The sequence below is a fragment of the Megachile rotundata genome, chromosome 1 (genome assembly GCF_050947335.1).
Source record: "Megachile rotundata isolate GNS110a chromosome 1, iyMegRotu1, whole genome shotgun sequence".
Lineage (NCBI taxonomy): Eukaryota > Metazoa > Arthropoda > Insecta > Hymenoptera > Megachilidae > Megachile > Megachile rotundata.
The window spans coordinates 20,453,975-20,481,968 of record NC_134983.1 but is presented as its reverse complement, the minus strand read 5'-3'; the positions used below and the strand labels follow the sequence as shown (position 1 = coordinate 20,481,968).

Sequence of the window (27,994 nt, the reverse complement as noted above, 5' to 3'; positions counted from 1 at the left end):
GACCAAGGGGCCAGGATTACACTCAGGTTCTATGCTAAGCTTCCTGTGTTTTTTCCTTCCCTTTTCGATCGTTTCTTATTAGGAATGCTGTCCCTTTCTAACGACTCTCGTATTTTACGAATGTGGACTCACTCTGAGGTGCAACGTAAGCTTCTTGGATGCAGTAGGGAAATTTTACTATTTTTTTTTATTTAAAAATTTTGTGCTTTTCAAACTGTCTTAAATTTACATTCATGAGTTCATAAATGTTCAAATTGATATAAAGTGTAAAGGACATCTTTTTGTACACCCTATGTAATTTTTCTTTGGAGAAACTTTCTTCCCATACTGGTTTTGGATAAATACTTTTTGGCTTTTCTTCGATATTTCTTTGAATAAACAGAAAATCGTATTTTACGAATGTGAACTCACAGTGAGGTGCAACGTAAGCTTCTTAAATCACAAGTATGAAAATTTCAATATTTTTTTTTTATTTATAAAATTTGTACTTTTCAAACTGTCTTAAATTTATGGTCATGAGTTTTCACGAATGTTCAAATTGATATAAAGTGAGTACATCTTTTTGTGCACCCTGTATAATTTTTCTTTGAATAAACAAAAAATTGTATTTTAAGAATATGAACTCACAATGAGGTGCAACGTAAGCTTCTTAAATCACAAGTATGAAAATTTCAATATTTTTTTTTTATTTACAAATTTTGTACTTTTCAAACTGTCTTAAATTTACAGTCATGAGTGTTCAGGAATGTTCAAATTGATATAAAGTGAGTACATCTTTTTGTGCACCCTGTATAATTTTTCTTTGAATAAACAAAAAATTGTATTTTACGAATGTGAACTCACAGTGAGGTGCAACGTAAGCTTCTTGAATCACAAGTATGAAAATTTCAATATTTTTTTTTTATTTATAAAATTTGTACTTTTCAAACTGTCATAAATTTATGGTCATGAGTGTTCACGAATGTTCAAATTGATATAAAGTGAGTACATCTTTTTGTGCACCCTGTATAATTTTTCTTTGAATAAACAAAAAATTGTATTTTACGAATGTGAACTCACAGTGAGGTGCAACTTAAGCTTCTTGAATCACAAGTATGAAAATTTCAACATTTTTTTTTTATTTATAAAATTTGTACTTTTCAAACTGTCATAAATTTATGGTCATGAGTGTTCACGAATGTTCAAATTGATAAAAAGTGAGCACATCTTTTTGTACACCCTGCATAATTTTTCTTTAAATAAACTTTCTTTTAATACTTTGCATAAATTCTTTTTTAATATTTTCTTTAATATTTGAATAAACAGAAAATCTTTAGCTATTACTGTCCGTGCAAAAATGCACGAAAGATAAAGCAAATAAAGGGTGAAACAATTTATGATGATGAAATGCAACATCTTTTCTATCGAATACGTTCCGCAACAAAGCAATACGCGATAAACCCCAACAGGCTAAACGATTAAATCTTACGACATAGTAGGAGTAAATATTTTCTGCTAGAATTTACGAGCACCATCAACGTCTAACAACCCTCTCCTAAGTCCTAAACATTTCCAGCTATTTCTCGGGCACGATAGAAAAATAGCTTTAAAACACGCGATTATTGAACGAGCATCGGGTTCGAACAACGCTGACAACATATTTCCTTGGATCAACCACGGTGTTATCAGATTCTTCGAGTTTTCCTGGTCAATTCGACGAAGAAAACGAGAGACCGACCCTATCTGACCCTTTCAAAAATTAACCCTCCACGATCTAAAACACCCTACGAAAGCGGAGCAGCTGGCCGATGTCACCGGATTTTCCAACGATCCATCCTTGAAAATTCTTTCGACCATCGTTCTCTTCCCTTGCTACTCTTTTCGTTTACCCTGCACGGTTGCTACACCCTGAACGTCGTAAATCTTGCAACGAATCGTCCCGTTTTTTCACTCCCTCGTTCACCCTCTTTCCTTCTCCGCTGCCGTGACACGTGTTGGCCCCTCCCAAAAGAAAAAACCGTACAACCCACCAAAGTATCTGTCAAGTAAGAAGCACACTATGCACGATTCCTGGGATAAATGCACCGTCGGCTGATGAATCTTTTAGCACCGTCTGCGAAATCTGTCTTTCACGAGACACTTCGTTTGAGCAACTGCCGCAATCAAAATTCGTGTGGAGGGATATTAATACTTCCAACATTTTTTAAACCTTTGGCGGTCCAGCTAGCTGGGAGGCTAGGAAAAGTAAAGGAGAGGGAGAACGTTTCGTCCTGGGCTAGTGGACTCATCCGTAAGGCGTTCTAGCAGGCCCTTGTCTTAGACGCAGGGATGTAAGGAAGGGATGGACAGGAACTATATATATGAACAGGAAGGAGTACTAGCGAGAAAGTCTACGTCTCGATTCTATGCGCCGTCTAGTGGCGATGAGCGTGGGAGTGAAACCGCCACAAACCTTTTATCAACTAGTCATTTTTAATTCCTTGCACTAGTTTGACGAGTCTGACTCGTGACACACTCATACTTCGTCTGTGAATTTGACTAGAATTTTGAATACATTCCAATTTGGAGTTCAAGTCCAACTATAATTTGCATAGTCACTGATACCAAATTCACATAACATTTCAAGTTTCTGTGTCTTTCGTGTCATGGCTGAAATTAGTCAGTTCTGACTGACGCACAAAAACATCATAGTGTAAGGGGTTAACCCTTTGGTAACTCCGAATAATTTTTAATGCGACTCTTCATTTACTATGAGCTATCTGCTACCCCGATCACCAGATTTATAATAAACTACACGTATAAAATTACAGAGTTATTCCAACAGTGTTGCCAGTTTACATTAAATGTAAGCATCGATAACAACGCAATGCAAAGGAGTACAAATATATATTTCTGTACCAGGTACATTAACCCAGCTCGTTAAATCGTGATCAAATTTCCACGTAAATTTATCACCTTATGAAGAATTTGCTTACGTAATTGAAAATGCATGTATTAACGACTAAATTATGAATAATAAATTTAAATTCAGCGGCGAAAGATTAATGCTACAATTATTGATCGATGTACAAATTCGTATTTACGTTTGGTAATCTTATACGCATGTTATCGTGTTAAAATTTGTCTCTTTTGTACGATTCTGTGTAATTCTATAATCTGATTCTGTACTAAATTCGAGTGTAACAATTATCGTATCAAGTACGGGATTTTCAGTATCGCTGATACTGCAGGTTTTCAAATATTACAAGGTAAATAGTTAAAACCCCAGTAATTAACAATTGAGAGTGAATTTTGCTGATAACAATTTTGCTTACTTCGGATTGAACTGATGAGAATATAATAGCAAAATAGCTTTACAGATGTAATTTTAAATTTCAGCAATTCGGTGCATCTTAAGCTAGACATAATGTCGGTATAACTTAAAATTGCACAATATATTCTCGATCATTTTTCTTACATTATAAAGTCACATAAATTCTTCAGAATACCAAGGGGAGAAAAAGGGAAGATTACACGCAGAAAGATCGTGCAGAAGTAAAAACTTTTAAAACCACTTCGTTACAACTTGCCGGCGAAGTTTCAGAAGAAAAGACCCACTTTGATCGATTAAGAGAATTCATCATAAATAAAATATTCGTCCACAGAATATTGCTGTCTTCATGTTTTTATTTAGCTATGAAAATAATTAAATTAAGACACGTTTAATAGGATTTAGGACAGTAATAATTAATGACTGAGACATGTATTGACATCGTTTAAATTAGTCCATGTGAACACTGGTTCACTGTTTATGCAGTCTATTTTTGTAGCTTACAATCTTTGTTCGTGAACATGTTAATTCTTCAATTTATAAAATCATGTCATACTTGTGACGCATATTCAGATACAACAAATATACACTTCAGATATTTATGCAACGAATACACTTCAGATACAACAAATCAGAATTATGAGTTAATCCTTCAATTTATAAAATCATGTCATACTCGTGACGTATATTCAGATACAATAAATATACACTTCAGATATACATACAACAGATACACTTCAGATACAACAAATCGGAATTATGAGTTAATCCTTCAATTTGTAAAATCATGTAATAGTCGTCATGCATATTTAGATACAACAAATATACACTTCAGCTATACATACAACAGATACACTTCAGATACAACAAATCAGAATTATGAGTTAATCCTTCAATTTATAAAATCATGTCATACTCGTGACGTATATTCAAATGTAACAAATATACACTTCAGTTATACATACAACAGATACACATCAGATACAACAAATCAGAAGAATTATATTCGTAACACGATTGAGCCTGCTGTTTAACATCAATTATAATTTGCCTGATCAAGGGTCTCTATATTCAAAATACACCTAACATTTCAATTTCTGTTACTTGTCTTAACATTGCAGTAATAGTTCTGACGCGACTACCGAAATAAATCATTAAGACTTAACCAACTTCCAACCACGTTGAAAAGGAAAAAGTTCCTCAAGTGTTTCACCGTAGACAAAGAAAGTAATGTAAAAGCGAATCCCCAAAAAAATTTGTCGATACCTTCAGGTAGCAACCGAGGCCAGCCAAATATCGACGCGGTTCGATCGATTCGAGTAGGTCCAGCAAAAAGAGGGTGTAAGGAAAAATAGAAGGCGTGGAGAAACTAGTTGGGAAAAAAGGAGGCGTTGGGGAAGATCGAAACGGTGCACAAGGACATTTGTCAACGGCACGGTGTGCAAGGATGGCCGGTCCAGCGCGTACTACACCGTAGTTCACGCGTTGGTACACGAAGCTTTTCAACAGGCTCCTCTTGAAATATGGCAGTCGTCGGACAAAGCGATCCGTTCCCGAGGGAGTCGCTGATAACCCTCGAAAGTGAATGTAGTCTGCCGCGGCCCGCTGCAAAACACCGTTCCCGGAAAACCAGCGGCTACAAGGAACGACCGAGATATATTCCTGTCGTTCCTATACTTTATGCAAGAGTATACGCGAACGAACGTGCCGCGATTACTCATCGACCCACCTGGACTCCTTCGGGAACCCCTTTGTCGATGAATCGACGGGACACTCTAACCGATAACTCCCATCAATGACGATTTTCTGGACCGGTCTTGAGAGCTTGAGAATGAATTTCATTCCAATAGGGTTCTCGCGAAGGAGAACAAGAATGTCTTTCCATTTGCACTGTGCCATTTTTCAAAATTGAAGAATTATATCATAAGAGAGAATTATCGGTGTATCATTGTTTGTAGGTGAAAATTAGGTTGTTCTTGATGAAGTCAGAGAATTTAGATGTCTAGACAGTTACTGTTGTTGCTACTTTTTTGACTTATGATAAGAGTAACATTAGGCACTTTCATACATTTTTACAAATCGATAGTTGTATACGACTACTTAACTTTTATACTCATATAGAATCTTTTTTATATTTACATCATTTTACAAGTACACGATTTTATAATCGTATTATGTCATTCGATACATGTATTTAAATTTTGATAAATAATATTATTATAATTATCATGCTAATAAAATATAGATCCATGAACCATCAATGAAGATTTTCTGGACCGATCTTGAGAGTTTGAGAATGAATTTCATATCAACAGGGTTCTCACGAAGGAGAACAAGAATGTCTTTCCATTTGCACTGTGCCACTTTTCAAAATTGAAGAATTATATCATTGGAAAGAATTATCGGTCTGCCATTGAAATTTGTAGGTGAAAATTAGGTTGTTCTTGATGAAGTCAAAGAAATTAGACGTTTAGACAGTTACTGTCGTTGCTACTTTTTTGACTTATCATGATAAGAGTAACATTAGTCATTTTCATACATTTTTACAAGAATGATACTTGTATATTACTGCTTAACCTCTATATTCATATACAATCTTTTTTATATTTACATCATTTTACAGACACACAATTCTATAATCGTATCATTTGGTAATGTCGATGCATGTATTTAAATTTTGATATACAACATCATTATAATTATCCTGCTAATAAAATATAGATCCATGAATTATAATGAAAAACAGTCCAATGCTATTTACATTTTCCAATACATAAACGAGGTAATAATTATATCACGTAACATAGCAGCATACATTTTCCCGATAAAACACGATATCCTTGTAAATTATACCGTAGACTCTCGAAAATATAAAAGTACGGGTATTATAAAACACAGAAGCAAAGCGTAGTTAACAAAAATTTATATCCGGTTATTTTATCCCGATTTATTAGACCTCGGTTGCATTATCGGTGGAGCACGATTAGCCACAAAGACGCATAGCGTGTACGGCATTAATTTGGCATTTTCAGCGGGATTATAATCGCGAACGGCAGCACGCCGTTGTAATAAATATTCGGCCAGTTTTCCTCGCGGAAAATCATCCGTTTATCTCTGTTTGTTCACGCACAATCCGCGGAAAACTGGCAACCAGCCGAGTCTGTTTCCCTGCCTGTAATTTATACGCAACCGATATGCTATCGCAAGACATTTTTCGTCGATTTGGCGCATTAATTAGAGATTTTGTATTTCTTGCTGGGGGAGTTAGATGGAGTAGTAGATAGTTAGATGGTTTATGTATAATGGATTGCAAGGTTTAGAGGTTTAGGAATTTTGTTGCTGAGAAATTTGGGAATTTAGAAGTTTATTTAGCACTTTGGAAGTTTGGTGATTTGAAGATGTGGACATTTCATAACAGAAATTTGCTAAGGAGCTCATCGTGTTCTTATCGTTGATTACCACTTGTGGTGGCAGTTTGAAAGGAGTTGACTGTGAACAACATTGATCAGATGCTGTAGATTCAAGGATTAACAGCGACAACTTACCCCTCGCCTTATACGTCTTATACTTAATTCATCAAGAACGTCAGCTACTATTGATCACAGCTATAATATTAGACCAAATAAAAAGAACCTGTAATGCTATGTGAATCTTGTACTCAGCAAATCCTTCACCACCCAAATTATAATTACCCCTGAATGTCAAACTAAATTACTAAAAATAGCAGTAAGATTAATCACAGTTGAAGCACGTGTCGGACTCGTTAAAGCATGGTGTGAGCGATGTGACTGAACAGGGCGTAACAGCGTCAAAAATGAAACAGTGGGAAAAGAAAGAACGTTCTATTTGGGGTAGCAATCAGTTGGTCCATTCACCCGCTAGGAAACAATCGTTCAAATGCAGAAAATCGATCACAGTCACGCAATCCTTCTCGTAGCTCTTCTCTAAATTTCAAATGTACTTCCAGAATGACTGTACCTTCAGAATGAACCGAACATTCTCTCGTGAAAGCGTTAAAGTTCGAACTCTTTGACGGAACATCCGGAAGATGGTCCGAGTAGCAGAATCCGTTGAAAGTTGCCAAGTCCGGATATGATCCGCGAGAGCAACAAACGGAGCTGGCTTCCGGTCGTCGCGTGATCCGCGAGCAGCCTCGTTTCCAGTTTGATCCTCGTCGAGATGCTTTCGGGGAATAGTCGTGATTCTGGCCTCGTTCTTTTTCCTACAACGCGGGTTTGTTGGGTCGCAATATCATGGGCCAACGAGCCTGCCAACTTTCTTTCTACGACTCCATTTTTTTTGCTCTTTAAGGGCGAATGTAGGGTGATCGGAATTTGCGGCATACGGTTTGTCGAGGTTTGATCAGTGATGGTAATTACGATCGTGATGGGTCAACGGTTCAAGCTTATTTAGAAAGGTTTAACAAACAATTTGTTAAACAAAGTGAAGGAAGAGGATTTAGGAATTGCAGGCTAATTTCAGTATGTAGAAAAATGTGGATATTTCTGAATGTACGAATTGAACTTGGAAAGTTTCTAAAGACTAAACGATCAAATGACTCCATAAGCTTCGACCTACATAATTTATACATGATTTATAATTTATAAAGATGCTTTGCTTGAAATCTGCATTGATTTTAATGAAGTTGAAGAGTTAATGTATAATTTTTTCTACTACTAGTCTGCTCATTTATTTTTCAATTTCATTAATTTTAAATCACGTGAATAAATTTGAGACTACGTACAACTTTACTTAGAAAGATTTGACAAACAATTTGTTAAACAAAGTGAAGGAAGAGGGTTTAGGAATTGCAGGCTAATTTCAGCATGTAAAAAAATGTTGATATTTCTGAATGTATAAATTGAGGAACTTGGAAAGTTTCTAAAGACTAAACGGTCAAATGACTCCATAAGCTTCGACTTAGATAATTTATACATGATTTATAATTTATAAACTACATAATTTATAAAGATGCTTTGCTTGAAATCTGCATTGATTTTAATGAAAATGAAGAGCTAACGTATGTACAATTTTTTCTATGCTTTGCTCATTTATTTTTCAATTTCATTAATTTTAAATCACGTGAATAAATTTGAGAATACATGCAACTTTAAAGTAAAATATTCTCATAAACTTCCACGCTCATTTCGCGGCACACAGCGGCACACCATAATAAATAAAATAATGCTAATATAAATATCGGATCCATCAGTGAACACCGTATTGTATACATTTGCAAATACAGAGAATTGCCGATTAAACACGAAGCAAATCGATAACCTTTGCACTAACACTTTCGTTTGGACATTTTTATCGGAGCATATAACGTTATCGAACATAGAGAACTTCGTACATCAATTTCGTTATTCGTTCATTTTTTTAGTTTCAGTCGAATAAATACTGGAAATACAGGCTACAGTATTAATGGAGAGTTTATTTGTTGATTAAACGGCATCCGTCAATTGAAAAAATATCGAATGAAAAATATATCGGTGCGCGGGTAATGAATAAGGTTGAAAGATTGATGGAACATTTCAGCGAACAATGGATTAGAAACTGACGGAAACTGGTTGAAAATTCGACAGAAATAATCGCCGACGGAAAATCGTGCTGGAAGCGAACAGATATCTGCCAGCGGAAATGGGAAAGTTAGAATAATGGAGGCGGGAAACTACGAAACAGCAGGTAAATAGCAGGAAACGTGACGAGCTGTGAAAATCATGGACATACGGGTACAAGTAGGGAAAGAAATATATCGCGTGGAATAATCAAACTTCACGTTTTAATAAAAAATCGAAATGATAGCAAATTTGAAACTTCCAATTTTTTAAGTTTGACGATTTGTAAATCTGTTAATTATTTGCGTAAAATTTTCTGGATATCCGGAATAATTTACTTAAACATCGAAGACGAGAAGGAGAACTAAAGGTAAACGATTTCCGCGACATTTTTTAAAAGTTTCCTCAACTATGTCTGGAAAGTTCCACGTAGTATTTGCATCGACAGCTCGTTTCGCGATTCGATTATCGCGTCAGTTTCTTTCGGTCTAGCCTGCTTCCACGTCATCGTTTCTATAAATACTGGCAACGAATTTCAACGATAACGTCTCCTGCAGATTTTAGCCTGTAATCGATTCCTCGACGTCTCTGAACTATCGACGTTCCACCGCATCTCGATTTTTCCTCCTGTTCCAATTAACTCTTTCGCTGGAAAATCTGTTGTGCAACTCCCAGAGTTTGTCGCTTAAATTCCATGAATATTTATGCGGTAAACATTTTCAACCACTTGCTAGTCGAACTTGTTCTGTTTTAATTTGTCACTTTATTATTTTAGGTTACAATGTTATATTATTGTACTATTATCATATGTTATTTAAGTCTCACATATGGTATATGTAGATTTACCATATTGTATTGTGAGGTTGTAACGTTATTATATTGTCATGTTATCATAGTAGATTATTGTTTTATCAAGCTGCCATGGTAGCTTGTTAATGTATTATGATATTACTATCACATTATCATATGTTATTAGAGTTTCACATATGGTGTATGTAATTTTACCATATTATATTGTGAGGTTGTAATATTATTATATTGTCATGTTATCATAGTAGATTATTGTTTTATCAAGCTGCCATGGTAGCTTGTTAATTTATTATGATATTACTATTACATTATCATATGTTATTAACGTTTCACATATGGTATATGTAGATTTACCATATTATATTGTGAGGTTGTAATATTATTATATCGTCATGTTATCATAGTAGATTATTGTTTTATCAAGCTGCCATGTTAGCTTGTTAATTTATTATGATATTACTATCACATTATCATATGTTATTTAAGTTTCACATATGGTGTATGTAATTTTACCATATTATATTGTAAAGTTCTAATGTTATTATATTGTCATGTTATCATAGTATTTTATTGTTTTATCAAGCTGCCATGGTAGCTTGTTAATGTATTATGATATTACTATCACATTATCATATGTTATTAAAGTCTCACATATGGTACATGTAGTTTTACCATAGTATATTGTGAGGTTGTAATGTTATTATATTATCATGTTATCATAGTAGATTATTGTTTTATCAAGCTACCATGTCAGCTTGTTATTGTACTATGATATTACTATCACATTATCATATGTTATTAAAGTCTCACATATGGCATATGTAATTTTACCATATTATATTGTGAGGTTGTAATATTATTATATTATCATGTTATCGTAGTATTTTATTGTTTTATCAAGCTACCATGTTAGCTTGTTATTGTACTATGATATTACTATCACATCATCATATAATAGTTTCAGAACATTATCATAAGCTTCATAGCATAGCAGCATCATATATGATCGTAAGAGCATAACATCATCGTATGAGTATAATATCATTGTCATATGTTATTCTTTCATGTTATTCTTACAGTATATCATATTATCAGTCTACTATCATTTTATTTTATGATAGTACCGTATTAAAATAACTGAGCAGACATAAAAACATCGTTCGAAAGACGAAGTTGATTAATGGAGACAGAAGAGGTTGTAGAAATGTTTAATTTAGAATAGGGGTTTGCTAGATCTGTCTACTCGCGACCCCGATGAAGGCTTAATCGATTTATCCGAGGGTCGGCGAAGTACAAAAAAGGGGGAGGACGAATTGAATTTAATTCCGAAAGGGGACGACATGCAAAAAAGGGTGGAAAAAGCCTTCGGGTCGTAAGTTTATCGGTTTAGTTAGCGGGTCTTACTGCCTGTTGGTTTCGTAATCGTACCCCGAAAGTGGCTGCTCGTTAATAGTTTAAAGAGACAAGCAGATGGTCGAAAAAGTTTGCGAACTGTATTACATTTGCATGAATTGTACACAAGACACCGTCTCGACTCGTGTTAAATTACGAACTCGATGAAATTATGAAATTTCAGGAGCAACTTTAAATGTGAAGATACCGACAAGTATTCAAGGCAAAAACACCGTAGCGCAATAATTTGACACCGTTCGCTCTGACACGAAATAGAAGAGCGCGTATTTTTTGCCGAGCGTTGAAAAGGTGAAAATTTGCCTCGTTAAAATTCAACAAATTGACATTATTAATAGTCCCCGAGTACGCACTTGAAATTACTAATGTCCTCTCTCGCTAATGACAATTATTCGGCAGGAAAAGAAGCGGAAAGAAAAAAGAGGAGAACGAAAAAAGGGTTGGAAATCATCCCCCGAAGGCAACCCTCAACGGCGCATTCGGACCGGGTTGGAGGGCAAGAAAAAGGGGGTCGAGCAAGGACCCGATGAATTATCAGCAATTTTCCCCGCGATTTCCACGATTATCCCCGGATCTCGGTGATACGTAAGTAGGCGGACTCGGATCGGCTGCAGATCCCCGGGATTTCGTAATTGTCCCGGAAATCAGAGCGAGGGGACAACGATCCTAAGAATTTAATTAATAATCCACGGCTGCCGAGAGGCGTTCGATGAAACAGAGTGCTGGGTAATGATGACGGTCACGAACAACGGCTTTGCGATATTAAAACCATTAAAACGGCTCTGCTAAAGACGCTGATGGCCCTCTTATACCGGCTGATTCATTTTATTGCCTCGTTTCGAATTATTTTTTTTCCTCTTTTTAGACTGAAAGTGCACTGAAAATTGATTGTTGTTGGAACGAATTGCCGTCGTTTAACGCATTTTTATTTTAAACCTCTCGTTTGAAAAATTAATTTATAATGACAGAATATATCTTCACTCGTGCGTGTACACATTGTAGGACATATGAGGAGATTTGTACATATGTGTATATCAATTTAGATTTAGATATTCCTGATTAATATAGTTACTTATACTTAAGTGTACTTAACACTAAACCTACCGACATCTAATGTGTACTTAATTTGAAATTAAAAAATAGATAAACAAACGACAAAACATAAATTACTACATACACTTATTCCTTATTTTGATGAAAATCGATTCTGATTTCAAGAAATGTATTTTAACAATATGTATTCCTTATAATAAGAAGCTTGTGGAGCGGTCATTTGACCGGTTTGGTAGTTTTAGTGTTAAATATATCTTATATCTAGACATCTCTAAGTATGTATCTAAATATTCCCTGATACAAAAATCCTTAGATCTCAATGTCCCTAAATAGCAGTATTTCTGTATCACATAAATCATTGTCATACTTTGGTTAATATACTATTCGATAATAAAATAAATAGAGGCAGAGTCAGTAAACAGAAGTTGAATAATATATGAGCCGTTCAGTGCACACATTGATTAACTCCATTTTTTGAAACATCTTAAATTTAAGTGTTAAAGCATTTGGTATAGTCATAACTTTTTCTATTTATAATAATTTAAGATTTTTCAAAAAATGGAGTTAATCAATGTGTGCACTGAACGGCTCATATAAGTTAAGCCATCACATTACGCAATTACAAGTAATCATAAGGTTAAAAAAGGAAAAGCACTGTTTCGTTGTAAAAGTCAAGCTCGTATTTTCTGACGTTTTGCAAGAACGTGTCAAAATCCGGAGATGGGGAAAGTCGACGAGCAACGCGCGTTTGTTTGTTAAAAAATGCAGCATCCATTGAAATACAGAGCAGATCGGACCGATAATATTTATCATCGCGAACGTGATTCTTCCTGAACGATTTCGAACCCATTAATCGTCGATTATTAACGATATCGATCGTTACCGGTCGTCGTCCGGGCGTAACAACGCTCGCACCATAATGACGTAATCACGATACAGTCGGAAAACCGAGAACATGTCAGCCGCATTATTCGCGATTAATTTACATGTCGCGTATTGCGATTTACATGGTTACAAACGGTTTACACGCCTCGCCGTTTCGCGAATCACCTGTTCGCGATGTAATTGCGGCGTGATGTAATACGTGTAACGTAGAACCTGACGATACGCGTCCGATGAAATATGATACCCTACAACGTATCGTAGAATCGAATACGTCGTGCGCCAACACTTGCCGTTCTATTTCTAGGCTCTTAGTAATCAGATCGGGGCATTTTGTTTGTGCTTTTGTACTAAACAGTTTGTCACATGCTTTCATTTTACTGGTTTCATTCTGCAAATGACATTTGTAATAATAAGAAGTCGGTATAGTATACATAATGGTAATGATAATTTTGTAACAATGTCGAAATTAATACTTCAAACGCTTCTATATGAAATATTCTATAAAAACTTTAATAGAATAAGAGTTCATTGTCTGTGGGATCATGGTCTTCCTAACAAGCCTCTCTTCAAATAACCATCTGCAGGATTTAGACTCCGTAGTGTAAACATTCTATGTGTCAAAAATAGCGCGCCGTAAACTCTGGACCAGACCTCCAGCAGAGATCAAATTGCAAATAGACCTTCCTCGAAGAGTCAGATCTTTCAAATTTAGAAACTTTATGACACAGAAATTTAAGAACTTTGTAAGAGCTAAACTAGCTAAACCAACCAAGTAAGGCGATAATTTGCAAATTATGTGGTCATCCGAAAATTTAGGTACACCCCAATAAAAAGATGCGGAGACACAAAGGTTTCGTATATTAAATTTTGAAATCGCGAAACGGAGTCGCAGTTACTCAGCGTAAACACGATTCAACCCTCTTCCCGACAACGTAATCATCCCCTATTCCCATATACACAGATCCGTATCTTCTCGTTTTTTCATACATTTAATTCGGTAATTGGATTGCCGCGTAACCGAGGGAAAGCAGGAAGCAAAGAGAGAGAAGAGAAAAAGCGAGGGGACATGCAAAGGATCGTATCGTACGAAAACACAAAGAGTGACTCGAACTTCCGGAAGGATAAACCCACGCATTTTATATTACTGTCGACGTAATTTCCAGCGAAAACAGTGGCTTGGTACAGAGAGAGAGGGGATGGGAAGGGTTAACAGAAGAACGAGTAAACGAGGGTGGAACCGAGGGTAAAAATGTGACGAGTACGAGCGGCTGGAAGAAAAAAAACAACCGAACAGAGAGGAGACCGAATGCTGAAATTCGCTTTTCAGTAATGCGAAAAGGGGAAGATGGAATATGAGCCAATAGGGTAACGAGAAGATGAGCACAAATATACGGGGTGTCCCGCAATTTCGAATAATCCAATTATATACATCTCTCCGCTCCTCAGAAAATTAATTGTGAATTAAAGCAGTAAATGTCCAAATGAAATCGTGTTTCGAAACTGCAATCAGAATATACTGGTAAAAATTTTGTAACAATTTTTATACAAATTTTGTGAACTTCCATTTAACACATGGAAGTTCTATCAAATGATAGAACCTTTTAACCAATAATTTATTTTTACCACTTGTACTTTAAAGACTGTAAAAGCGAGTTCGTGTAAATGCATCATAAGAGGTGTATTTAACGAAGTAATGAAAACGGGAAGAAATTTATGTAAACGTGACAAGCGACGGAAAGTGCAAATATTTACGCTCAGTCATTTTCTCCTCTTTATGCAATGTAAACGATAATTAATAAGAACCGTTTTCGAAACAATAACTTGTGACACAGTAATTCATAACAGTAGACTTTGAAAACAGTGAAAATGGATATTTGTCCATTAACTAATTTATTAATTTATTGCCATATGTAATAAATGTTCTGATAACCAAATTAAAATCGTGCTACTCTGTTTGCGATACATTACTCGCGCCAACGTTTAAAAAAGCGAAGTCACAAAGGGTCGAAAGAAATTGGGGAAATAACGTTGGTTGCAATTTGCAGTTTGTTCCAAGATAAAAGCGAAAGCAATTACGGGCTAGCAAAGCAAAAATGTCAGCGCTACCGAAAGAGAAAAAAGTCGAACGATAGATAACGAATAACGGTGCATATCAGGGAATTCGAGTTAATCGCGAACAAACGCGGCGAAAAGAAAATTTCAATAACAAAGAGAGATCCGGCCCGTCGAAAATAATGACACCGACGAAAACAAAAGCGAAATAAATGAAAGGAGAGTCGAATTTTCGCAAGTAGAACAAGTGGAAACTGAGGAAGAATCGGGTGAGTCGCGATTTAAATAATCGATAGTGAAAGAGCTTGAAGCAAACCGGTGCAGTTTTCAAACTACCATAAACGCGAACGCAAATATTGGAAATAAAGGCGAAAATGTTGAACGAACGCCAACCAGCAAACCCATCCACCTATTTGTCATATATTTTTTTTTCTTTTTTACGTAGAACCGTTAATTCGAGCATAGCCGAGATCGCATCAGAGGGATGAAAAATAAAAAATGATTCGCAAGGTCGGTGCGGTTATAGCGGCGTTACGATACTCGTAATTTTCGCCTGGCTGTCCCGATCGTTCGATAAACACACGCCGCACGGGCTACAACACATGTTGTACGCAATCAGAAGCTCGAATTCGATGCGACAAAATTGCACCCCCTTAACCGGATTATGCGATTTCGCGCAATTATCCTGGCGGCGTCGCTAGACTGAAAAAATTCGCCCCTCCACTGATAAACGGCAGATTCGGTTCATCCGTTGTACAAACAGCTCGAAAACGATGGAAACGTCGACGGATAGATGAATTATTACTTTACTGATAATACCGGACTGCTTCGATATTAATCGAGAGATTAAACTGTCCAACTGTTTCGACTTTTCTTTTTGTTCAAGGACCCTGTGTCAAAACAGCTTCCTTTTTAATTTATTATTCTTTTGTAGTCTGTTTAGGTCTTTTATTGTAATGTTCTATTTTACTATCGTTATTTTACTGTTCACTGTTAGTATTTTGTTCTAGAGTTTTTGAAGATTATTTTATTTTTGTATGTTTTATTGCTTCACTGTTTTGATAATACTTATTTTACTGCATAGCTGCACAGTTTACTATTCTGTTACTTTTACACTTTGCTTTATTATTATGTTAAGTTCACTCAACCACTATACAGCTATTCTACTATTCTACTTATAGTACAGTAGAAATAGAAGTATAACAAGAGATAGAATTTTCAAATAAGAAAAAAACATGCACTGCAGCATATGGTTGCAAACAGTTATAACAGTTGGGGTAAGCACCCCTATACATAAGAATAAAATCTAAAGAGAACTTAAACATTGAATCAAAGATTGTATAAAAATCAATACTGGTTAATTTTAATTTGTATAAACCTACCTACCATTCATTCATTACATCAAGATTAAATAACAATTATCCTTTTCAAGAATGTATACATGTACACATATGTTACTCACATGTTCAAACCCATCACTCTGTGTTCAAAACCATCAGAGATGTACGAACATTACCACTATTACATGTGGTACACGTATACATTCTTTCAGGATTTATATAATATATAAATGTCACAGTAAAATATAATTTTTTTAACCTGAAAAAGTTGTACAACTTCCACATCTTCAAACAAATATAAAAATTGAAATTCCCTATAATTTACAACTGCATAAGATTGCATATCCTCGTAGGGAAATCTCTCGGTTTCCGAATAATATCAGGTGAAATTTGTCGGATAAAACGTTCGAGTAAAACATCCTTTGCCATTTCTCTTAGGTTCTTTCGGACAACGGGGGCTTATCAGTTGAGGAAGAGCGTGTTAGATAATTTAAATTGGAACACACCCAGCAAACGGGACAAACGACTTTATCAGGAGACGAGACCACCTCGGCACGGTTTCTTCATTTGCATCAGAATCGCCGTGCAACTATAAATATCCGTGATTTGGTAGATGGTAACGGTTCTGATTAACCGGTACACGGGGCTACCGATAAATTTCCCACCGGCGAAAACTGTTCCTCATTCGTCACGATCACTCTCTCGACATATTACCTTCGTTTACCAGATTTTTACGCTTCTCGATTCCAATCTTCGCGTTCGTGAACTTGTGGTGTTATTTGGTTAACACGTGTCACGCGAAAGAAATATCATTAATAATACGGTTCTGCAGTAAATAAAAATTAAGGAAATTTTGAATAGATTTTTAGTAATTATAACAATGTAAATTTTTACGCTTCTCGATTGCAATCTTTATGTTCGAGTGTGAACTTATGATATTATTCATTTGGTTAACATGTGCTATGCGAAAGAAATATTATCATTAATAATACGATGCTGCAGTAAATAAAAATTAAGGAAATTTTGAATAGATTTTCAGTAATTATAACAATGTAAATTTTTTAGTTCATCTGTACAAGGCAAAAGAACCGACAAATTACCAATAACAGCAACATAACGAACACCAATTTTTATTTTAAAAACGAGTAACATCTGAAATATTGGAGAATTAATTGAACTGAGTGACCGAATTTTGTGCAGCTGTTACCACAGTTTGCCTCGCTACATCCATTATCACCGTTGCAATCAATATGTTAATTGTCCACTTCCTTTTCATGCATAACTGTTATTCATTCCTGTTACATCAACTTCAAATGAAATAAATTATTTCAAATAAAATAAATAAATCATATTTCAGTCATTTTCAAAATAACGACAGAAACCGAAGGAAAAGAATAAAACAGTAAAATACTTTGACCAAGTAGTTCAATTTTTATTTCCACATTCGTATTTGGTATTTCTTCGACTGGATAGGTCAGTTTCTTCTCTTTAATTTAGTCTTCACTTTGAAGCTGTTTTATCCTTTCTTTGCTAGTATCTCGAAACCACTGCCACTGATCACACACAATTTTCTCAGGTTTCGTCGATCGATCTTTCTTGTTTTACTTTTGCTTCAACGTTTTCTCCGGTTTCCCGGTTTCCTCTCTTTAACTTCCCGACGTTTGTTTCGCTCCTCAGAGACCCTCGAAACCCCTTTGCTCTTGATTTCGCAAAAATTTTACCCCGACCCCTTCTCAACTTTCTTTGCTTTCGTCTGTTCTACAACTTTCCTCTATTTTCTCCTCTTTCTTCGCTTCTCCAAATCATTTCGGCCCAGGGACTCGTTACGTATTTCTACTATCGAACCAAATATATATACACCTGAGACTTTTTTGTGTTTACAGGTTACTGATAAATGTTAGCATTTCTTTTATAGATTTATATTTTTAGATTTTTATATTTCTAGGTATCTATAGATACATCCTAGATACTCTATATCACTCATCCTTACTCTATATCTATACCTACAGACACTTATGCTCCTAGGTTTCAATATTCATATGTACCTATGCTCCTAGGTTTCAATATCCTTAGATACCTACACTCTAGATTTCTGGAGGTGTCTGGACACCTACATACACTACCGTCCATAAGTATCCGGACACAAGCGAAATATGCATTCGCGTTGCATGAAAGTTATTCAAGTATCTGCAACAGTAACTAAAATCGATTTTTTTTTCTGCGAAGGTCAGAATACTGGAACGTTTTTCGATTGATAATTCTCGTTTGGAACTCGTATCTCGATGGAAAAGAAGCTACAGACGAACTAAACCGAAACTGTCGAGTGCGTAGCGTTACCTCCATTCTTATCTCCATTGAGGGAACCTAAACATCTACCAACAGTTTACAAACACTTGAAACATATCGAAGAACCCTCTGAATACGTTCTGCACCATAGAAATGAAACACAGTAGAAATGAAAATTTTTTTTCGAATCGAAAGCGTTTCATTAGATTCAGAAATTTGGACTTTGTACTTCTGGACATGAATTTTACTTTCACACTTTCATTGTATAATTTGTACTTAAAAATTAATTCTATTACGTTATGACACCTCAAAAAAGATAATAATTATTATAAATGATATGATAACCCTAAATAACTTTCGTGCAAAGTTCAACTATGTTTTATGTAACGAAACCAAGTGTCCGGATACTTATGGACGGTAGTGTACCTATGCTCCTAAGTTTCAACATTCATATGTACCTATGCTCCTAGGTTTCAATATCCTTAACGTATCTATACTCTAAATTTCTGGAGGTGTTTGAACACCTACCTATATGTATATCCTCAGATATCTACATTACTAGATCTCCATACTCGTAAATAGCTATATCTCTGAATTCCTATATCCTCAAATATAGGAATCAAATACCTACATCCCCTTGTACTTCTACATTCTTATATCTCCAGATACCTACATCCCTGTAGATACTTTCCTCCTAAACATCTACAACCTAGAGTCTCAAATTATTAAACCCTTAAATCCCCAAATCCTTAACCTCTTAAATCCTAGAACCCCTAAATCTTTGCACTCTTAAGTCCTTAAATCCCCAAATCCTTCTACTATATCTTCATACTTGTAGATTCTTAAACTCCTTTATCGTATTTCTAGATTCCTCTCCCGCTATTTCTAGTATTTGTAGATTACAGTACTTTTATATCCCCACATCCGTGTGTCGTAAGTAATCCGAAACATCGAAATTTGCTGTTCTCGTTCTTTATTCGAATTTCACGATAATTTTTTCCTCTTTCATCGGAACGAATCGCGAGCTATAAATCCGTGTCCCATTATACGGCGCATTCGTGCGCGGCTGATAAATTAACATAAGAATGGAGTTGGAATAAAATCCGAGCGATACTGCGCGGTGAACGCATCGCTTTACATCGTGAAAATATTCCATCGCCGATGGGAGCTTTCATAGAAGTGATTTCGCGTCGATGAGGTAAATGCTGCGCTGCTGTATTTCACGGCAGTGGAGTGGGTAAACGGCTAGCTAGACTGAATGAAGGACGGAACGGAGTAGAAGCGAACTATACCGAATGTAGAATCACCAGAAATTAGCTGTATCGAGTGTAAACGAGCCCAAGTAGACTGCGATCGAACCACAAATGCGAGGGATCTATAGTGAATCGCTTCTCAATTGCTAGATCATTACGTATCGAATGATGTGTCAACTGTAGTAGTTTCAAGTTGTGTGAAAAATCAGAGTGCAAGAAAATATTACGGAACAGATAGTTTGACAGAGCGAGCTTTACTAAGACTGACTGACGATAAGTAAAAAGTTTGTAAATATATTTAATTATTGCCGAAGGTATTTTTGACGGATAACATGATATTTATTGATTGAAAGATTTAATGAACACTTTCGAGTTATTTCTTCGTTATTAGTTGCTGCTTTTACTACATGTACTAAAACATATACTGTTACTACAAGTACCTTGTAGTATACTGCTATTATAAACATACTGTTACTATATGTAGTAAAACATTACACTGTTCATATGTATATTTATATATTTTGCTATACAGGGTGTTTCACAACTAGTGAAGGTTCCTGAAATGAGGGGAAGCTGATTCTGAATAAGATTTCCCTTTGCAAAAATGGGGTTTGAAGCTTCGTTTTTGAATTATTAAGGAAAAACACGGACCAATCAGAGCGCGAGGACTACGTATGCGCAGACGCGAGAGCGCCGCCTTCGAGCCTAATGGCGGAGTGGGCGTAACCCTCGCGTTTCGAACCTAGCTGCGCGCGCAACTCTAATTGTGAGACGCCCTGTATCATCATATGAATAACACTACATAAAATAATTTACGCAACAGATTATAACACTATCAATACCCATACTGAAAAATCTCAAAGTACAGTACTCCATAAATCATTTATCTCCCACCTTTAACTATTCTGTAAGTTAACAGTGCAACAAAGTTACAATCCCAATTGTATAAACCACCCTATATATTCTAATACACATTGCATTAAACAGAAAAGTAAGCATGAATCACCTTTTAAGCAAAAGGTTAATTTGGTGTGACAAAATGACGAGATCACAATCTCAGGGAAAGCAGGCGAATTAAAGCGAAGGGTGCTAATGCAAGGGAAAGCAAACAGAAATAAATTATAGCAAGTGCTAGCCAATAGAGCGGTGCTAGAGGGAATAGAACTAGGGTTACCTCGTGAATGAAATATTAAAATCCAAGCTTGAATCCCCGTTAGACCTGAATTTCCACGGAATTAGGCTCGTATCCTTGACGCATTATTACAATCTGCTAATGAACGCCTGAATAATAAATCGTTATGATTGCTAATCTTCTCGTGCGTACGTAAACTTAGATGGAGTACATCTCGTCATTGAACAAATAAGATTGAATATATTTGTCTACCATATGCATCAGCACATTGCATTTTACTTTTTACCTGCATAGATTTGTTCAATGTCTTTCCGATTTCTTAACCAGAAATAACTGTTTTCAAACCTTCATATTCTTGTATATCTAATATATCATTTGTTCATATTTACCTTGCAAGCTTATGTCAACTGCGGTTCCTGAAAAATTTCTACATAAACCTACTTTCTTAGATTTTTTAAGAAAGTGTGTATAGCGTACATGCTTCTGTAGTTTCATAGAAAACAATTTTTATAAATTTGCTCGGTAACAGTCTGACATGGCTCGCAGCAATTTTGGTACAACTGGTTTCTTGTTTCAGAGTAAAATCTAACTACGAAATTTTTTTTATTGAATGATTAAAAAATGTCCGAACTATCATCAAAAATTTCTGTACACCTATGCAGTAAATCTATTTAAGGTTCTAGAAGAATATCTTGTACTTCCAATCAGTTAAGTTCAAAATCTGTGATCTTGAAGTTCGAACTTCAAGTTCTTCACCTTGAAGTACCACATTAATCCTCAAATTAACTGCATTAAAAAGAGCGTTCAACAACGTAAAAGAATTTCGATTAGTTTCATTACAGGAGGCAAAGATTTCGTTCGCAAGAGAATAAAATAATCTCGTATCCAGAGCGGCGCGAACCTCGTTTCGTTACTTTCCGCTCAGACTCGTTCGAAACTAATCCTATAAACTTCCTGCCGGTCCAGTTCGAAAGCCCGCGCAAACGGATATAACGAAATAACTCCGGAACTCGATCGATTCTCATCTTTCCGGGTCGAAATCGTTCATCCTCGTTCCGTATTCACCTTTTGTCTACAGTTTTTCAAGTTATTCTCTTCCTGATATTTTACTGGTGCGCGCTGAACCATCGGAACTCTACTCTTCGTGGCAAATTTTCCACCGCTCTTCGACACGGCCGCGCGACGATTCAATACCGCCATTCAAAATTGAACCAGAATCTTGTTCACCGTGCGAAGGGAAACACGCGAGCGATCATCGCACGCTTTTCCATTACGACTCTTCCGAAAAAAAGTGCATCATTCTTGTCATATGATGTAGGTCAACGTAAATTGAATTAAAACTATCGTCTATTACTACAATTTTATTTTTTGTGAAACTCTATCGCGGTTAAATAAGGAAACTAGTTTAACTTCGTTGAAGTTGCTTGAAAATTATTTGCTGAATTTTGATGAATAATTTTATGTTTATTTTGCAGGCAATAAGAGACATGAATGTCATAAGGGTTGCTACGTCAGTGCACTTCATGTTAAGTATGTGTATTAATTCATATGGATATTGATCTTCATAGGGTGATCCAGTATTTTACTGACCAACTTTGATGAGATATTTTATATGAATATCTCATATGAATAATAATAATAATTATGATAATAAAATAAGAAAACGATGTTATATTAACATAGGGGTTGTATACAATGTCAGACATTTGACTCATCGAGACACACAATTTAAAAAAAAAAAAAAAACAAGTTGTACAAAATTATTTTTTATACAAATGGACAAACGTTCTTCTCAATTATTTAAAAAAGTCAGCTTTTCGTGGGTTAAAATAAAAGACTAAGAAGAGGGTGAAACTTGTTAACCTACTAAACCCAAAAAAGTTAAAAAAAAGAAAACCTAAAAAGTAGTAAAAAATCTGAAAAACCTAGAAGACCCAAAATTGCGAAGATATAACGTCCCCGAATATAGAACGTCCTAATAACTAAACGAATAAAGAAAAAGTAGTACCACAGATATAAAATGAGATACGAATCGAGCCGGAATGAAATTAGAATTTTATTACGCGTGTCTACAACGAAGCATATTTTGATTAAAGTTTTTCACGCTCTATACACCCGGCACAAAGGTAAAGGTAATTTTGTAACAAGGTAGAAAGTTGAAGGGATGACAAAGGTCGCGTCGAAACACATTTTGCGCCGGCTCGTTTGCTTTCAGGAAAAGCTACATTTTCCCCGCGAGCCATTCGTCTCAATATCACAAGTTTTTTTCGCGGCGAGTCGCGAATATATATCGAATTCGACCGGTCGATCCCGTTTTTCCAACAATCCACGTACCAGCAACGATCCCTTTATCAACCCCGAGGCTGTTCCAGCTTTTGTTTCGCGGCTCACAGTTACCTCAGCTACGAACTATAACGCCCTTTGTGCGATACGCGTCTCTTTTTATTTTTTCCTTCGGGTTTTTTTCCGTCGAACGTCGTCGTTGGTCCTGTCATCGGTATACCTGTATGATTTGCGAGAGCCAGACCAGAAAAGCACCCTTTTTTTCTCCCTCTACTTAATAATTCGGCGACAGCCAACTTTGCGACCCTACCACCCCCTTTACTCGCTATCTGATTCATCCTGAATAAATTTCTCGTTCAACGAGAAATTCAATAAATCCTTTTGGCCGGTCGCGCGAAAAACGAGATTTTCCTACTTGTATGCGAGGAATCTTTTTGACAAATGCTTCACAATTCGATCGGTGCATCGCGTCGAAAAAGTACATTCCGGAATTATTTTTCGAATGTTTATTAAATTTTTCGGCTCTTTGTCAATGCTTACTGCCTCTGAACAATGAGATGGATTTATCGAAATGTTGTACTACTCGGAAGTATGAAAATTACTAGAATTGGTGGCTTTGATATATGAACTTTTTTAATAAACGTGTAAATTCAATTTTGGAGGATTAATAAAGGGAGTTCGATCAGAAAAAAATTCTGGGGCATCTACAGGACATTCATTTCATACCTTTATGATAATAATAGATAGACATAGATGTCTTCTTTTCATAATTATAATAACCCAACTGCAGTAGTATGCAATATCCTTACTTTCTTTCGGAGTTTCCTAGGAGGAATTTCATTATAAAATTTTATTACAAGAATGGATTTCTTGAAAGAGGTACGTCTCTCGACAATCGAAAGAAGCTCGTGTTAAACAGGTTTACTGATTTTCATTGCAGAATAAAATCTTACAAGTTTATATTATGAATACATCCCCGAAATTCGTTCAAATTTATTTATAAATATTTTTAAATCGATTCGAACAAAGACTTAAATATTTATAACCTCATTTATAAACATTTTAATATTTGACCCTTATTTATAAACCCTTAATAAGCTTATTAAGAATTTAAAATAACTGTATTAATATCGCTTAAGAAAACAATTCACGTACCCATTAATAGTACATGCTTCTCAAAATGAAATTGAGGAAATAAAATTTAAAAAAGTTAGAAGAATAAATGTTTGAAAATTTATAAAAGAAAAATACCTGTGTACCTCGATGATACACAGCCCCAGTTGTACAGCGCTGCACGATTAATCTGAAACAAAGAATTATTGAAAGGTTAGTTTCCCCTTTTGTTATTGTGCCGAAATATTTCGACCGAATCTACCATTGTTCTTTCACCATTTTTTCTAATTTAGTAAACTGCAGCGTGCACGAAAAAAGGATCATCCTAGTGGAATGGAAAAGAGTAGATCCACTAGGGGGAGCCGAGGCGAAAACGATAATAACCGGCCCGCAAATTTCCGCAACACGGAAATTCGTAGAAACTTCGTAGAAATTTCATTTCGTAAAACTTTCCAAATATTATCTACATCAAAATGGCGCTAGGAAACTTCTTCGAAGGCACGAATTATTAAGTTTGAAAGTTCTGTTTTTAGATACTCGGGGTTTATTGTTTCTGGGGTTATTTGAGGATTCGATTAGTTCAAAATTTGAGGATTCGATTATTTTAGGACTTGATCATTTGAGAATTTGAGAATTTGAGAATTTGATCTTCTGAGGATTTTATTATTTCAGGATTTGATTTTTTGAGGATTCGATTATTTCAGGATTTGATCATTTGAGGATTTTATTATTTCAGGATTTGATTTTTTGAGGATTCAATTATTTCAGAATTTGATCATTCGAGAATTTTATTATTTCAGAATTTGATTTTTTGAGGATTCAATTATTTCAGAATTTGATCATTTGAGGATTCGATTATTTCAGGATTTGATCATTTGAGGATTTTATTATTTTAGGATTTGATTTTTTGAGGATTCGATTATTTCAGAATTTGATCATTTGAGGATTCGATTATTTCAGGATTTGATCATTTGAGGATTTTATTATTTCAGGATTTGATTTTTTGAGGATTCGATTATTTCAGAATTTGATCTTTTGAGGATTCGATTATTTCACAATTTGATTATTTGAGAATTTTAGAATTTGATAATTTCATCGTTTCATAATTCCATCATTTGATAATTTAATCATATGAGAACTTAATCATCTGATAATTTCATCATTCAATAATTTGATCATTTGAGGATTTTATTATTTCAGAATTTGATGTTTTGAGGATTCGATTATTTCAGAATTTGATCTTTTGAGGATTCGATTATTTCACAATTTGATCATCAAATTTTAGAATTTGATAATTTCATCGTTTCCTAATTCCATCATTCGATAATTTAATCACTTGAGAACTTAATCATCCGATAACTTCATCATTCAATAATTTGATCATTTGATAATTCAATCAATTAAGAACTCGATCATCAGATAATTTGATCATTCGATAACTTCATTATTTGAAAACTAGACCATTTAGTAGTTTATGAATATGAAAATTTGAATACCATCGCATCTCAACAAGCAGTCAGACGCAAACTCTCCAGCGGGCACTTGATCTGTCGACCGCCGCGAAGAATTCATCCGAGACAATTAAAGTGAATTTTTATGAGCTCCCCATCGCTTTTTCTCCGCATAAAGAAACATATTTATGTTGGCAGTTGTGCTCCACTCTTTTCCGTGGGTTTCATAAATCTCTGGCATCGCGCGAGGAACGTCGCGAAACCGACCAAAAGAGCCACTTTAATTTCGCTCGCGAAGAAACCGAGGCTCGTTGCAACGGCGAGAATGCTCCTAATTTCGCGCGTGTACCACCGGACAAAGCAAGAAATTGAAGATGGGGTTTGAAAAAGAGGAAGGAACACCGGTCCCCGGGTAAAAATTTTCATTTCCGTTGGAAATATGACAGAGACACGGTCACAATTAGCGAAACAATGCGCAGGAAATGCCAAGAGAAAGACGTTGCTTTTCTAACGCTAACGGGGAAGAAAAGGGTCGAGCTTTCTTTTAGCCCATCTTTGCTTCAGATTACTTGGACCTTCTTCTTCGCTCGATTCGGGAGAGCGAATTCCTCCGGGGACTTCCATTTATTTACCTTAACCGAACTCGATTCTTTGCTCTATGACTCGCTGTACTGATGCTTTCGATGGTTCACGCGGGTTTTAAGAGAGGGTGTTTTCTGTTGTTTTAGTCGTTTGGGGTTCGACTGATCAGATCTTTGGAGCAACGGATCGCTTCAGCGTTTGCAGACAAGTTCGAAGACTATTCTATATTTTTGTATTTGTGTTTGAGTCGAAGGACGTGTTTTTATAAAAATATGTGAATATGTGAATATGTAGTGTGAACATGTAGATATGTCAATATGTTAATACGTTAATTATGTATGTCAATATATCAATATGTTTATATGTCGATTATGTATGTGAATATGCAAATATGTCAATATGTTAATACGTCAATTATGTATGTCAATATGTCAGGATGTTAATATGTCAATTATGTATGTCAATATGTTAATATATCAATTATGTATGTCAATACATCAATATGTTTATATGTCAATTATGTATGTGAATATGTAAGTATGTCAATATGTTAACATATCAATTATGTATGTCTATATATCAATATGTTAATATGTCAATTATGTATGTGAATATGCAAGTATGTCAATATGTTAATATATCAATTATGTATGTCAATATGTCAATATGTTAATATTTCAATAATGTCAATGTGTCAATATGACAATATGTTAATTATGTGTGTGAATATGTCAATATGTCAGTATGTTAATATGTCAATTATGTGTGTCAATATGTCAATATGTTAATATGTCAATTATGTATGTGAATATGTCAATATGTGAATATGTTAATATATCAATTATGTATGCCAATATGTCAATATGTTAACATGTCTATATGTCAATATGTGAATATGTTAATATATCAATTATGTATGCCAATATGTCAATATGTTAACATGTCTATATGTCAAAATGTCAATATGCCAATATGTCAATACGTCAATATGTCAATATGTCAATATGTCAATATGTCAATATGTCAATATATCACTATGTCAATATGTCAATATATCAATATGTCAATATGTCAATATATCAATATGTCAAAATATCAATATATCAAAATGTCAATTACATTAAAACACATATTACAAAAATGTCATCAAGCTCCAAATCCACACACCATAAACATTTTCCTACACAAATCTCATCAAACATCTACCACATATCGAAGTCACCCCATCTGGCACACATCATAACAGAACAATATAATTTGAAAGATGAAAAAGAACTCATATAACAATTTCATAAATCTTCCAAAGCAAACAATCTCAACGCGTCCATAAAAAGAGCAGAAACGTATCCAGTGCATCACCGTTCGATAAACGAAAGAATAAATAAAACTAAGGTAAATAAATCGCGAGCTTCGCGACAATTTCTAAATCACGATTAACGCGACGCAATTCCGGGTGTCGCGCCAAGCGAAAAAGAAGGAATAAGAGTGAAACGGTGA

At 35.2% G+C, this 27,994-nt stretch overlaps 1 protein-coding gene across 4 annotated transcripts in view; it reads right to left on the bottom strand.

Annotated features, from left to right (window-relative positions):
* The window catches only part of PH4alphaEFB (prolyl 4-hydroxylase subunit alpha-1), a 386,407-nt gene that overhangs the window by 159,544 nt on the left and 198,869 nt on the right, over positions 1–27,994 (bottom strand). For 3 of the 4 annotated variants that reach the window (XM_076542175.1, XM_076542177.1, XM_076542185.1), the window contains one exon: positions 24,603–24,654. The exons of the other annotated variant lie outside the window; for it this stretch is intronic. In XM_076542175.1, the coding sequence (XP_076398290.1) occupies positions 24,603–24,654 (52 nt within the window). Of the gene's footprint in view, positions 1–24,602; positions 24,655–27,994 lie in introns of those variants that run through there. 4 annotated transcript variants of the gene reach the window in all.